The sequence below is a fragment of the Prinia subflava genome, chromosome 19 (genome assembly GCF_021018805.1).
Source record: "Prinia subflava isolate CZ2003 ecotype Zambia chromosome 19, Cam_Psub_1.2, whole genome shotgun sequence".
NCBI lineage: Eukaryota > Metazoa > Chordata > Aves > Passeriformes > Cisticolidae > Prinia > Prinia subflava.
Genome location: NC_086265.1, coordinates 7,164,093 through 7,180,137, shown reverse-complemented (window position 1 = coordinate 7,180,137; position 16,045 = coordinate 7,164,093). Strand labels below are relative to the sequence as shown.

General features: G+C 43.6%; 1 protein-coding gene across 4 annotated transcripts in view; it reads right to left on the bottom strand.

Annotated features, from left to right (window-relative positions):
* ARVCF (ARVCF delta catenin family member) overlaps nt 1–16,045 on the bottom strand; it is a 241,827-nt gene that overhangs the window by 32,941 nt on the left and 192,841 nt on the right. For all 4 annotated transcript variants that reach the window (XM_063415693.1, XM_063415691.1, XM_063415694.1 and 1 more), the window contains 3 exons: nt 14,233–14,350; nt 12,814–12,985; nt 6,089–6,160 (listed from right to left, as the gene is read on the bottom strand). In XM_063415693.1, the coding sequence (XP_063271763.1) occupies nt 6,089–6,160; nt 12,814–12,985; nt 14,233–14,350 (362 nt within the window). The remainder of the gene's footprint in view (nt 1–6,088; nt 6,161–12,813; nt 12,986–14,232; nt 14,351–16,045) is intronic.

Genomic DNA, 16,045 nt, shown 5'->3' with positions numbered 1-16,045 from the left:
GGTTCTATACCCTCCATACAGCAGAACTACTTCAAGTCCCCAGCTCAGATCCTCCTGACACAACCTCTCAGCTGGGCCATTCACAGCACAGTCTACTCACACAAACATTGTGCTTTCCCTACTCAGCTGCAAGAGCTTTTCTGTTCCACAGATGCCATTTCATGCCTACCACGAATCTAGCCTGTCTTATCTGTAAACATAATTTTTGCCTGGAAGTTGCTAAGGACGAAGCAAGGGACTGGAAACCACAGCTCAGGGCTGCAATGTCAAGGCATGCTCTGAAGCCAGAGTGATTTGACAAACACAGCAGCAATTACCAGGACGCAAAGCCAAAACTATTCTTCACATTCCTGAGCAGACAGGTAACACCAGAGCTGCTCCTGTAACAGTCTCAAATTCCTCTCACAAGATTTTGTGGAATAACTGCACTCCACACAGCAGAGCTGTGAGTCTCAGCAGCACTGCTGTACACAGTTACTGTACAGGGTTTCAGTTATATCCTTTAGTATTTCTCCCAGAAAAACATTTGTTTCCTTGCAGTCTTTAAAGTAAGAATATTGTAGGACACAACTGGATAGGATTGTAGGATATCAAATGGAAAGAATTAGTGGCAGACACAGAACAGTATTCCTGGACCTCCAATTCACATTCCAGCTGCATCTCCCTGTATGATTTTTCTAAGCCTTCAGTTTCAACCCTAAACTTACAATTTATGTTCTACATATTCAAATTTAACAGATCCAGAAAGATCACAATAAGTTTTCACCTGTGGAGCACAGCTCAGCAGGCCAGGGAGCAATTTATGCATGTGTCCACCAGCTCTGAACAAATAAGAACACTGAATATAAGAATCAGAGAAGATTATAACAAAAAAGGCAGAGTGTTCCAGAACAATTAGCAGTCACCTATGAAAAGAGTGTGTACACAAGAAACCAAAAATCCACAGGTGCTTGCTCTGAATTCCTTGAAAATATTGGGAAAAAGAACGGGAATTTAAAGGTACCAGATTAGATAAAGTTTGGCAAGGGCAGGTTGAATATGGGAATTTTCCTGTTCAACGCAATAAATTTTCTCTGACTCAAAGCCCTGGAAGACAGGTGAGAAACCTTTCACTGCTTTGTAAATTATGAAAAACACATGGGACTAAAATGAATACTCAGCTTAGGAAAGCAACAGAAATAAGAGATACTTAATAATTCTGATCAGAATTCTCGATAACGTGCATGAAATGCTCTAAAGATGTTAATACAAGAAAATGTTAGTCGCTCTCACCAAGGAGATCTTCCCAGTCCCTGAATTTCCAGCAGGCACAGGAGGGGTGTGGATGGTGCCATTAATCAATCAGTTCTACTCATTTATTCACCATACAACAATCAAAATTAATGATGGAAGGGAGCTGGAAAGGGCAGGTGAGTGCTTGAGTCAACTTGTAAAGATTTAAAAAAGCAAATTAAAGCAGCAGTGAAATGCGAACTGCAGCCAATCTTAATTACAAACTAAACCCAGAGCAAAGTGAAGTTTCTCTCTCCTTTCACTACATGTTGCCTTTAGCTGAAGACAAATTGCTGGCACTTTTGTAATCTACTAAGTTAAAGTCATTACCCTGACAGTGCCAGGAAGTCTAATTTCCTGGAGCAGTAATACAAAGATTTATAAGGGAATTTAAACACTCACCTTCTGGAATAGAAAATCTATCATCAGCATGAGGCTACATGGAAAGTGACTGAGGATCTCAGATAATGGAGAAGAAGAAATTCACCTGCTGACAAGTTCATCCAAAATCTCATTCCCAGCCTACATAGGCTGCTGACCAGGGTAAGTGTACACACAAAGCTGAGCTTTCAGATAAATTCAGCTTTTCTGTGATGTCCCCACTGCAACAAAATAGACTTCTTCAATTACAAGCATTTTTAACTAGTTCTGTATTTCAGCACAACTCTCTCCTAAACTTATATTCCCATTAAAATGGAACTAAACTTAAGTAATCAAAAAGGAAAAGAGACATCAATAAGCAGTTTAATAATTGCTTTAAAGGAGAAAATGAGCCAGCTCATCCACCAGTCTGCAGTGTACCTGCATGTCTCCTTATGGCTGAAGACCTTCAACTCCCTAATGAGATAAACTGAAATGAGAGCTGAACTTCAACACCCAAAGCTCCACAGAACAGCTTCTGCTCTGCCCTCAGATGTACATGCACATAAACAACAAGCCATGAGATTTGCTTAAACCAGACAGCACTGAGCTCTGGATTTAATTAGGAATAACCTAATGCTGACTCCACACAAAAAACCTGTTCTGCTCTTCTGGACTTTCTCCTCCCATACTCCAGCACTGAGGAACAGAGGTGGACAGTCCAACACCTTCACACAGGAGGATTAAATGTTACAATCCCTGTAACATCTTTGGGGGGCTGACACACATCAGTCCTGATTCTGCTCAGAACACCTTATCACAGAGGCAGTGCCATCTGAGACCCTGCCTTCCCCTGCACAGATATGATTAATCCTCATCTTCCCCCAGTGCCTGAGCCTCCTGCCACTACTCCTGCTCAGAAATTAAGGACTCTGTGAGCAAAGCACGGGAGTTGTACTACGCTGTGTATTTAATGTGCACACAGGAGAAATCAGCACTGTGGTAGTGCAGAGGAGAACACGCTGCAGAGGAGGCAGCCAGCACCACTATCACTGACCTACTTTAGAGTGGGGAAGGGATTTCAGTACAACTTTCCCCCCCCACCCCTCACAGAAGCAGTAATTTTTGAAAGTCCTAAATTTAGCAAGGTTCTGAGGACAGCATTCATAATTTCTTGTCAGTGCTGCTCCCTTCTCTATGCAAGCTCATATCACTTTCCCCCAAATTTATGCTCTCTCTCTTTGACTGTCAGGGAAAAAAATATGCTCCTTTCAACAGAGGAAACAAGAAGCTTCTCTTTCACCATCTTTCCTCACGAGGACAGGAGTACTCTGGACACTGCCAGGGCATATACATTTATTTTTTAATATCAGATGAGACAGCTTCTGAAAGCACTGCAAGTTCTCCCGTCTGACATTATCCAGTTTACCACAGATAACAACCCTGAACTGGAAGCTTTCCCCTGCCAGAATGCCTAGCACATAAAATTATTAAAGGCTTAGAAATGGTTTCAGGGCTGCTCAAATGATGTGCTGCAGCAAAACCTGATTCCCATTAAAAAACCAGGAGCCATCAGGAAGAGACTCTAGTTCATCACTCTGAGAAACAGAACTGCCTTCCTTCACTCATTCCTCACCAGAACAAATTCCAGGGGGGAAAAAAGGTGGAATACTAGCATTTAAACTAGGTTACAACTCCCAGGACCCCTTAGATTGTTCAGGATATGAAGAGGCTCCCACGATGTTGTACCAGCAGGACAGGTGCTCTGAAGGACCGAGAAGCCTCTGCAGCCTGCACAGACACTCGCCAGTCCCCACACACAATCGACAGAAGCTTCTGGTTTTGTGATGTCTGGCTACAGGCCAGGCAGAGAGTCCTGCCTTCCAAGAAATCTGGAGTCAAAATGAAGTTTCCAGAGCTGATAGAAAATAGGTCTGAACTATTTTGCTGCTACTAGTCCATGGTTTTTCAAGTGATCACAATCAGTCTCAATCAAGCTCAGTGGTCATACCTAGGACTATCTCATAGGGAAACCACGATGTCAAGTTCTTGGAACCACATCTTTAGATCCACCAGATAAACTCCATGGATGTTGACTAAGATTACAGGAAACTTAACAACACTACATCCCAATATTTGTTAACTACCACAATGTTCATTTGCTGCACTGCATGAACAAATCTTATTACTGCAGTTTCATTTGCTCACAAAGATTCCAGCTGAAAACTCACTTTAATATGGCTTTAATAATACATGAAAGAGATTAATCTATAATTGTTGATTTTTGAAATACCACTTCATCATGTCACTCAATCTGAGTGCTTTTGATCATTAAAACTTGCATGATTTTTCCATCTTGGTAACGAGGTTCTGCCTCAGCTGAGAGCTGATCTCATCAGAGCCAATTATACTCCACAGAAGAGATCTGACCAGAGCTCTTAAGGGTTTTAAAACTGCAATTTTTTTTTCTTTATTTTCGCGAACAATTTAAAGTTCAAGCAACCTTGTTAGAACCTTTAGTATCCAGGAATTCTTGAGTAAATGAGATGCTTGGCAGCAAACTACCAGCAAAAAAAGTGAACCAAAATGCATCATTGTCCTGGTTTTTTACTCTTAGCACACAAGTCAATAGTTACTCATGCCTTTCTTCATGTCAAAGTGCGTCTCTCAAACTGCTGTGGGATTAATCTCCTGACCTTATCTAGCATGAGAGATGTAATCTATTTGACTTTGATTAATCAGGGGTGCCTCAAAATTATCAAACAACCTCTTCAAGAGTGTGATATTCCTAGCACTGAATATGATAAGCTGTGTAAGCTCAGAGACGGATACACCTCCCATCAGATCTGCATATCACTACCATTAACAGAGCCACACGGAAGATTTTAATCTTATTTTAAGGAAAGCTATGCAAGATAGATTTCCTTGCAGAAATTCTTGATTTCCATCTTTTCCCTTTAGTGGCACCTACATTCCAATCACACTTAGAAAGGAAGGCAAATGCTGAAGCCCTTGCTAAATTTTGCATTCCTTTCTTTTCCTGCATCCTAAAGGTGTCTCCTTGCTCTGCACTGTAATCAGCTCCCAGCCTGAACTGATGGCAGCAGTGAAGGCTGGTTAGAAGTTCCCTGCAGCTCTCTAAATAGGATGGCACTGCAGCTTCTGAGAGGTTCATTAGTATCTTGCATTATTTCACAAGATACTGAAGATCTGGTGCAATAATGCACCAAATGAAAATCAAGTGTTTAGACATGAGATAGAAACTGCATCCACTCTAAAGGGTGTCTGTAAATAGATTAGATTCATCTGCGTATTAGGATTAGTTTGCATATCATCAATCAGAGTTTCACTGTGAATTTGAGTGAGTGCAGCACTATGTATGTATAATTATCACAACATTACTGCCTATCAGCACATCTCTAAGGATCTCAGACACGGCCTCCGCTGCTGCTCTCAGTTAACAGCAAGGAAACTGAAGCACAAATAAGTGGACTGGACCACGGTCACCAAGAGCATAATTGAGGTATCCCAAGTCCATGGATCTCTCCACTGAGTCAGACTGTCTCCTTATACTCCCCAAAATTCTCTATGGATGCGGGAAGAGTTTAAAATCTTTCTTCTGAGGAATACTCAGGTAGATCTGGGTATTCAGAGCGCATTAAGGTGAGGCTGACAGGGTGGCACCGCAGCAGTTGCCATGACAATGGCTGGATCTTTGCAGAGACATTGCACACATTTCAAATCAAAACCTGTGCAAGTCTCAACACACCATCCAATGCTCTAAGAATTCTGACAAAATCCCAAATCACCTCCTAATCTCCAATTAAAAACAGTACCATGCATGCAAGAAGGGAATGCAGATTGTGGAAGATCCCACCTCTGCCAGAGCTGAAATACAGAAGCAGAATGCAGAAGAATTTTTCTGTGAACCTCCCAGATTCTGGAAAACTACAAGTACCCCTCACTACAGACAGGGAGGAATGCTGGGTTCAGGGGAAGACAGACCATCAGTAAAGGCAAAAATCCTCAGTCCCTGCTGTCACCCAATTCCACAGAACGTTGAAGAATGACAGAGACGCCAGGGAAGGGAAAGGATTAGTGCCAAGTACTCTCACTGAGTGCATTTCACAACTCCTTACAGTCAGCTCTGGTGCAGGTGGGTTGGAGATGGAGCTGTAGAGGAGGAGAGCTTGCACTCACCCCTCTCTGGAGTTACAATCACCTAACACCAAATCAGACAGGCTTCTACAAGATTCCACCAATTCAGCAGTCTTAGATAAAAATTCATATCCAGTATTCAACATTAGATAACAGCATGCACAGATATCTTCATTATTTCAATTAACTGACTACAAAAGAAAGAGATCAGCCTGATATGCTCAAGCCTCAAGTCCCTTTAAGATCCTCCAGCTCCCAAGCTACTTGTTATTTCCAAAAGCACAAACATTAGCATTACCTTTTGCTGCTTCAGACCGCTTAGGCAAATCAAGTGTATCAAAATTCCTGTCCAAATCTCCATTCTTCTTTCCTGTGCAAAAAAGAAGACAACAGATGGAGAAGACTGTCAGTATACTGACAGGTAAGTTACTGTCATGTGCATCTACAAGATGGGAGAAGATACAGACCCAGAATATAAATCACAGACTGCCACCCATGACTGTGTGTACCTGACGGGCAGCCCAGCTGCACAGCTGTGCTTTTAGCATGAGCACACTTAGGGACAAACACCCGTGCTGCTTTCAGGTTGATCTGCAAACATGCTTAGCACAAGCGTTTCAGAGAGTCTTAGGAGTGCTTGAAACCTTGGAAAACTGTGCCATTTCCCTTCTTGGCAAAGCTGTGCCCCTCCCTCAGAAGCCCAGTATTTACTTGTTGTTTTCACAGAGGAATTTTGACCTGAAGCTTAGCTCAGGCAAGAACTCAGCAGCAGAGCTAAAAAACAACAGCTTTGCTTTGCAAAGCAACAACCAGGCAGGAAGACCTAGATTTAATATATTATACAGACAGCAGCCAACAACTCAACCTTGAACTGCCCTTCAATCAACAAAGTGTCATTTCTGCTATTTATTAAAAACTAATGGAAATAATTCCATACTTTTAATAAGAAACAGCGTCAAACTATTACATCAGCTTTAATTTATACAACCTTTACATAAAACAGAACAAAACCTGCACTTTCAGTTAGGCTGAGAATTCAAGGTTATGTAAACCCATGGGGAGGGAAGGGTTGGTTTCCATGCCCCCAAGGGGAGACACTGCCTTGGGTAAGCCCACACGGATGCTGTGGGGTAAGCAGGAACCTTGCCATGGGAGGAATACTGGCAGCAGAGAGAGATTTGGAAGGCAGTGCAAGAATCTGCATGGCTTCTGAGGACTGCAGTGCACAACTGAGCTTTTCCAAATTATTTTGAGGGGGGAAAAATCAAGTTATTTAGTTTCTCTCCCTCCAGAGCAGGGAAGGCAGGTGCAATGGGATGAATTCAGAGAATGCAATTTAAGCTGCCAGAAGTGGCTTCTGCACAGGGACTACCAGGCTGTTAATGGAGGCTTTACAGAAAGGGCTGGAAGCTCCACCAGTCAGGCTGCTTAAAAGCAAACAGGAAAATGGTCCTTGAAAATGTAATGAGGAGATTAGTCTGAGTCTTGACTGCCAACAGGTCATGAGATGGGAAAGGGCAGTCCCTGCCTTTTTACAGCATGGGGTTGGTACATGCACAGTGAATTCAATGGGTCACTCTACCTTCCCTCTTGACAAAAGGATCAAAGTACTCAGTACTGTACAGAGAAGAATCAGAGCTTTTAAATACCATTATGAATATTTAGGAATAACATTAAGAGGGAAACCTCTCCTCAAGGTAATATTCCATCCTCTCCCTTTCTTTGGGAGGGGATTGGATCACACCCTTTTCTTTTGAAATGCCAGTAGTGAATACCAGCCAACTTTAACTGCTGTGCTAAACAAAACATGCACCTAGAAGTTCTGCCTATCTGAAGTAATTTCCTGAACTGAAGTATGTAAAAGCCCATCTAAGATGCCAAAAAGTCATGCAGCCAGGTACCACAGCACTCCTTGAAAGGTATCTTTTCTAAAGGAAGGGACAGGAATCAGTGGCACTTTGCAGCTTTCCATCAATTTTTTGCTCTGTGAAAGGAGCAACACATTGCTTGGGGAATCAAATACCAGAAAGAAAAGGTGCTGTACATCACCAAAGGACTTTGCATTTCATAATGGCAGCTGAACCCAGTTCCTGGCTGCAAACCCTTGTTGACTCTTAGGGCACTGACAGGAAAAAGCAGGGCAGAGGGAATTAAAAGGAAAAAAGCATTCAGGGAAGGAAGTCAGTGTAGCAAAGATTACAGACTTAAAGCAGACCTACAAATGTGACTCCATCTTATCTACAACTAGGACAAGCTGTTTCTTCACATGACCCAAAATTTCATGTCTCTGCCATTAGATAGTTTAAACCTCAGAACATGTCCTCAGAGAGCCACACATTACTTGACACAACTACTCATTTCAAAAGTTCTCTCTATAATTTAGAGGTTGCTTTGGCACTTCTTTCAGCCCTGCAGAAACTGAGATGGCACAGTAAGAGATCCCTTCTTCCCAGTGGCAGTGTTTAGTACGCTCTGTGTCTGTGCACAACTTGTTAAGGAGCAGGAGTGCAGTGTTGGCTGCTACTTTTGAGCTGGCAATGCCAAAGCAGCTGCCTATTTACTGACCCATCCTTCATAAAGACAGCACCTTCCACCTGTGCCCTGGGCTCTTCAGCTGCTGCCTCTCCATTTCTGGGCCAGACAGCAAACACTGGCAGGTTTGGAGGAGCCTCTGCTGGTTCGTGTCCCAGCCCTCTGAGGAGCTCCCACCTCACGGGCCAAAGCCCGTCTGTTCAAAGCACAAACTGCCAGCTGCCTGCCAATGGCAGCAGTACAGAACACAGAACTCTGACCAAGGGGATTTCAACTCCACAAATTACTTGCTTAATCAAATGGATTTGGTTTGGAAATACCCCAAGCACCTTCATTTCCAGGGCTCTACTACAGGGACAAAGTGAGCAAGCTGCAAGAACACTCCAAAACAAACCCACCCAGAAAGCAAAGGTTTCAATCTGAGGCCCAGCAGCTATTTTTCCTATTTGATTTTGACAAATATTGGAGTTCCCAAGAAGGTGACCAAATTTAGCATTTCAAGAGTCTACTGATTAAAATCCTCTCAGCCATCCCCATGCACCTCTGACAACATGAGAAAATCAGCATCACTGCCAGATTCTGTAGCTCTGAACATCCTGCCCTGTCCCTCAAGCCTGTGCATTTGTTCACAACACGGATGTGAACACACACAACCCATGTGTCTGGGATCTCTACGGAGCACACCACTGCCTCTTCCTGGATCTTCACAACCGGGCTGTGCACCACAGGGATGCTGAAACCACAGCACAAACTGCACTTGCAGTAGGAGAGACATTTAAGATCTGGTTTTATACATTTCAATTTCTACCCATGTCCAGGTTCTCCAGGTTTTCCAGCCACAGGTGTCAGAGCAAAGCCACTGCTGCCGGATGAGAAGCATAGCTCCGAACTTTGCCAAGAGAGAGTTTTGAACATTCCTGCTGACAGGCCTGTTTTATGAGACCTGGCTGTAGGATTGGCACAGCACTGTGGTTTGGGAAAACTGCCTGACAGGAGACTTGCTTGGGCAAGATGCAGTTTACCATCTCTGCAACAGAGGGATTAAAATTCCTCCCCTCTCTCCCCTTGCTACTTTTCATTATGTAAGAAACAACCAAAACATGACCTTCAGCATTCTCCATCTGTCAAAAACTCCATACAGACTCTGAAGTGTGACCCAGTGTTATTAATCACTAATGTTGTTGTTGATCTTCCTCAGATGTCGTTTTGCTTTACCAGATAATCAAACCGTGGTGCAGCCAGACCATTTCTGCTGAAGGATTAATTCCCAAATGCTCGCTTTCTGGTTGAAATAAAAGTTCAAGGGAAAGTGCTTCTTCATAACAATCCCACCTTACCCTCCTTGTGTGCTCATTATTACAGCCACTGAGCTGGCCACAGAGCAGTGCCAGAAACCAAAGGCTGAGCTCTGTCCTGCCAACAAATCCATCCTCCACAGCCTCACCACTCACAGTCACTGAGTGTGCTGCAGACATCAGTGTACTGCAGAATGCCACCCAGCACCGTTTGTTGGGAAGACAATTAGATTTTGGTTGGTTGGATTTTCCCCTCCCCAACATTCCTCCTTTGGTCCAACCCTCCAGAACCCACGATCTGAAGTGTCATGACCTGAAAATGCCCCTGCCTTCACCCCCAAATCAGTCTCAGTAAAGGAGGCTCCCAGGCACCCACAGCCCATCAACTTCCCAGCCCAGCGAAGTTTCAGCCTCAGACTTGTGTCTTCCAGGTGCAATTTTACTTACTGTGCTGGGATGAGAAACTGGAGCTTATCCCCTGAGACAGGTACTGGGGTGCTTCATCCAGCTCCTGTGTGTGCCAGCACCAGAGCTGCAGCAGCCCAAGCACGAGCCCAAGCAGAAAAAGGACCAAGCCCTGCTGAGAATTCTCAGCCAAGCTGCTGCAGCTCATGGCTCCTTCCAGTCCCCCCAGAGCCAGCAGAGCCTTCCATCTGCCAGGGCTGGTGACACAACCCACACCTGGGTGCTCCTGCTCCCCTGGGCTTAGCAGGCCAGCTGCACAGCAATTCCCCTACTGCATTACACCAAGAAGGAATAAATCCTCGTGCTTTCCATTCGTGGTATGGAAAGACCAAACTGCAAAAGCTCCCTCAGAGGATTTTTGCATGTCTGCTGAAATGAACAGGAGGATGTGCTGGGGGAGCAGAGGAGAGGGCGGATGAACAAGACCTTGATCTCAGCTCTTAGCCTTGCATGTGAAAGCCGAACAAAGCATGTCATGGTGATGATGAAAAGAAAGTATTGCAGACTCACCTTGATTGAACCACTCCTCTAATTACCAGAAAAGCAGCAAAAGGAAAACAAAAATTTACAGGATGAAGAAAATACAAAGGAACAGTCACAAAGAGGCAGAATTTCACAGCACAGGTTCAAAACCTGAGTATTACTAGACTACAGAAGTTTCATCAATTAAAAAACCAAACCAAGGTACTTCACTTTCTCCCTTTTGTTCCTGCCAAAACCCCCCAGTCTTTCTTTGCACAGCTTTTTTTTTTCCCCTTTTCTTTCTCTTTTTATTAAATGAAAAGGTGCTTACACAATTGAGGGGACAGAAGGATGACTAGCCCTTTGCAGAGGTGTTTGAAATGCAGTGATCAATGACCATGAAATCAAATAAAATAAACATGGAAACACGGTGAGATTAAGTGAGTAAGAAATGAGAGAATAGGTCAGTTTTGAAGTTCTAGTCTGAGAAAATTAAGGTAGGTTCAGACCAGTATCCACATAAATTTAACAGTGAGACAAGGGAGCTTTGCTTTATGATTTTAAAAGCACATTTATGAATGGATTTTAACTTTTAAGCACAACAGTTGTCTGAGACCCTCTATTCTTCTGATCTATATCCTATGAGCTGTGAGCTCAGCATTATCACCAGCTGATTTCCCTCTGGGGAACAGCAGCTTTCAAAAGAGCACTGCGAAAAAGTGAAAAAAACCATTAAAATATATTGTTATTTCCTGCTGAACACACAGAGCCAAACCCAAGCTGTCACTGAGTGCCTGCACTGCTCGCTGCAATGCACAGGCTCATCCCCAGACCAGTTTGTCCAAAAAGACACGAGCTGGGCTGCTCCAGCTGATGAAGCCCCTGGTGCACAGCCCCAGGACAGGATCTCTAGGTGGGCCTGGGACAGCCCTGGGAGTGCTCCTGGTCACTGCATCGAGGGGACGGGGACAGCTCTCCCTCAGCACAACACCCTCCTCCCACAGGGCACGCAGGAGGGGCTGGAAGGGTTTCCTTCGACTGTGCTGCTCTCGAGCAAAGCCACAACCTGGACTGCAGTGGGAGCAGGCTCGAGTCACACACATGCAAAGGTGTCCAAAGGGTACCACACTGCAGGTTCAGTCACTCCCTGTGAGAACACGCTGCCCAGGCAGCAGAATTGTTTCTTTAGTTTTCCCCCCAGTCACAGAAGATACCCATCAATTTTTTATTTTAAACAGTTTAAATGCAGTTGATGACAGACCAGTCTGCAAAGCAAGTTCACACTGTGATGACTTCCCTAACACATATGGAAACACGTAATATTTTAATAACTTGTGCAGGTCAGATCAAAGAGTAATGTGCAGCACACAGTCCATCGAGTACAAACAACTTCATATCAGCTCTTCAGGGGCAAAACCCTTCCTCGTACCTGGCTATAAATAATAAGCCAGGATGTGTGTACACATGAATGAGGAGAATGAAGCCTAGACAGAAAATGGAATTAATTATCTCTGAATTAATCTAAAATAGTAATTTCTCTACGAAAGGAAAGAAAACACAATTCAGTCTAGAATAGTAATTTCTCTAAAACAACAAAGAAAACGGATGTAATTTGAGTGTCTCTTTGTAAAGGAAACATGGAAGGGGGGTTACTGAGACTATTAATCCCCTCTTATAATGAAACTCATTTGCAACACTCATGCCCCAGAGGAGAGAACAGGTCTAAAAGTGACTGACAATTAAAAGCTACAAAACCGGGTTTGCAATTTAAATTACTGAAATAGTGACTGATTGTATGTCTTGTTTGAGTGGGAAGGGAGGCTTTTACTTTGTTTTCAAGTATGAGAGTCCGGAGGCATGGAGGATGTACAGGCAGGAGTGCCATGCACGGGATGGATGGATGGAGCCACGCTGGCCTGGCCCCCGAGAAGGGCACACATGCTGCACAGCCAGGCAAGGCACGGAGCAGAGGGGACAGCAATGCAGAGCAGGGCAGAGCACATCCACCTTCTTCCAAAAGCAGAATGGCAGCTGTCAGCATGCAGCACTCCTCTTCAAAGCCAAACAAAATTACACCCATCGTGGAAAAAAGAATCCCAAACCTCCAACAGTGATGTAACAGAGGGGAAAACCACATGCCAGGACACTGCAAACACTGCACAAACTGCATCATCCTGACGAGCACAATGAATGTGCTTGCAAGAGCAGGACTGCACAGCAACATTACCCCCAAACTCATCTCCAGTTCTGAGCTTTTTGCAACACATACCTTTGGCTTTTTTTCCACCAAAACAACCAGCATCATCTTTCTTCTTCTTCTGGGAGCCTCCTGTGCCTGTAGTCTGACCAGCATCTAGTTCTTGGTACTTATCAGCTCCGGGGACCTCTTTGTGGACATGATAGGAAAGGTTCCGCATGATGCACACACAGTTCTCCACAGACTGCCACAGAGAAATTCATGTTATACAAAGCACTGCACCCTCTTACCTGCACACCATTGTACTGTACAGAGGAGGGCTGGCAGGAACTGAAAAAGGAAGGCCACCTGTCCCAGGAAAACCATGTAGCTCTCAAGGAAGATTTAGTCAAGACCCTTAAATTAAAGTTCATTCTTCTTCTAAAGCCCATTTTATTTTTCCAAAAGTGAAGCGCTTTATAAATAGTATCCATTCAAAATGAAAACTCTCTAATCAAAAATACCACTTGATCTTACATAAAGAATACAATTCACCAAAAGATCAAACACACAGCAGAAAATGATCATATAAGGATCTTATTTTAATCCAAGTCTCTCTCTCATTCTTCCAACATTTACAATCTCCAAGGGGCCCATTTTATTAAATTTTCTCTGGGTCAAAACCTGGGCCTTGTGAGGATTTCAATGTGAACACACGTTGTCCTGCAGTAATAGCTAATCCACAGCACATCGGGCTCTGACAAGAGCAAGGCTCTGTAGGCTGCAATGGAAACCACCAGGTGGTTACAAAATCCACTTCCAAAATTACCTGATTAAGTAACGGGGCTTTGTAACCCCCTGGTTCAGGCCATCACATGGTGAGACTCCGAATAAAATAACGATGCCTCACAAGCCTTCTGGCGTTATAAAGAAATAGTATGCTCTTTTTAAAAACAGGTTGAAGTTATGATATTCCTCATGCATATAAATACACTTTTAAGTGCCATGGGATGAGATGATGATAAAAACAGATTAATAAAATTTGCACCAAAAAAAATAAAGCCACTGTGAAAGTGCTGAAGACATTTCTTAATGTCTAAGCACTTCACTCTTCAGAGATGGTGCTGAATAAAGTCTTTAAAATGGGAACTGACTCCTCTGCTGCTTTGTGCAAATGGGACTCAATTCTGATTTGGAGACTGCACTTATAAATGCCAATTAAGTAATGCAGAACAATGGCAATAATGTCAGTGACAATAAAGGACTACGCTCCCCACCTCTCCCAGCAATGAGGCTTTGCTCCCCTCATCAGCCACAGAGGGAACACAGCAGCATCCTGCTCATACCCATCAGCAGCACCACGGATACCAGGGAGGAGAGGAAGACAATTGCTTTATTTTCTGAGGCAACCATAATCCTCTTCTGATACCAGCAAACACAAGTTGGATCCCAGTGCAACACTTCAGCATGAACTAATGCAAACATCCACTCTGTTTTAATACTCAAATTCACCTTATTGTCCGTGTCCTTCTTGCCAACCGCAGACTGCAAAGCGTGAAGGAGGGCATCCACCAGGCCGTCGCACTCCCTCAGCCTTCTGCGTGCTTCTGCTCCATCTGAACTCACATTCCTGACAGGACAGAGGTGAAAGACAATTCAGCCCTGTAACCTTCACTATTAAGTTGAAGATCCATTGATTTATACGACAATTATTAAGAACTCATCACCTTGGATGAGAAATTAGGAGGCCAAGTAGACGGACAAACTCAGTAAATCTCAGTGAGGTATGGGCAATGCACATCTGCAACTCTCTGAGCCTGAACAAAAAGGGGAGCACAATCCCAGGGGTGCCTATGAACACTTTCTCTGCCTTGCTGGCAAGTCCAGGGACCCACCTGAAACCAGGCTGGGGTCTGCAGAGCAAACAGTATGCAAATCAAAAATTTAATTTCAAAACCAGCAGTTTGACACTGAAAGATAATTCCACCACCTTAGGAAAAACATGCAGAGTCACAAGATTGCTCAGCAGCGTCATGGCCACAGGAACTGAAATAGCCGTGTGCAGTAGACTGAGCACAAAGCCTGGATCAGTGACCTTTAGTAAGGAAAGGACAACAGTTTACATGCTTTGAATTTCTCAAAACACCGCACAAGAGAATGACACAGGTAGAAGTGAGACGAGTGGAAGGCTACTTGGAGTTGCTGGAAGTTACACTTTTATCAATGACTGCAGAAACTCTCAGATGGGACCTCTGAACTTGACCTCACTCATCCAGTGAGCACAAACTGATACCTAGCCTTGCAAAAGCATCAATCTACCATTACTCAACAAATAAATAAAATTCAAGACAATTTACGAAGTGCTGCCTTTCCCCCCTCCCCTTTTCTTTAGGGAGAAAATGAAGTGACAAAATTATTCTTAATAGTGCTCACTGCCCAAACCTGTATGGAAGCTCTTCCCAAAGCTAAACGCGGTAATTTCCACAATGACACAGACAACCTTTCAACTTTCAGGTCTTTGAATCCCACCAAGCCATGTCAGGCTACCTTTCAAAAGCACGACACCATCATTACCTTCTGCTACCAGGGTCACGCAGTCACAGCTTTTGCTTTTAACTACAGGGACTGCCAATCCCCAAGTAACAAATCCATCACAGTCCCCTCCATGGCCGGGCACCTGGGCAGGCTGCTGTGTTAATTGGATAGTAGGAAAACCCACATTTTCTCACACACCTCTCAGAATCTGAAGGCACTTAATTGTGAGCTGGTTGCCTTAACTTTCAATTAACTTTCAATTAAGAACACAAATGAAATGCACAGATAAATGAATTTCTTCCTCAAATCCTAACACAGCTTCACCTCTAGCAATGGATGATAGGAGGCAGGTAAAATGGATATTAAAATGATTCCACAGGACAGATGGAAGAGAATTCTACATGCTGTTTTCCCATCTCCAGTTCTACTAATCCTTTTGTATCAGAAACACAAATGTGAATTTTAATGCTACGTCTTTATGAAACTGAAATTAGAATTCAAAGTCTCTGAGATACCTTTCAGGAGTTATAACAATAAATGATAGCAGCTCCACCTTCAAGCACATCTATTAATGTGCAACACTACTTATTAAGCTTCAGGGTGACAGGAATCCACTATAAATGGTCTTATCTGGAACTGTGTATCACATTTTTTATTCCTCATTAAGTCTCAGAGTGTTAGAATTCATAAGCAACACTCACAGACTGAGGGCAGAACAGTTCAACCTTCACACCTTCCTTGCCCTATGGCCCATTCAGAACGGATTTTTCTCTGGTTCATTTGTGCTACC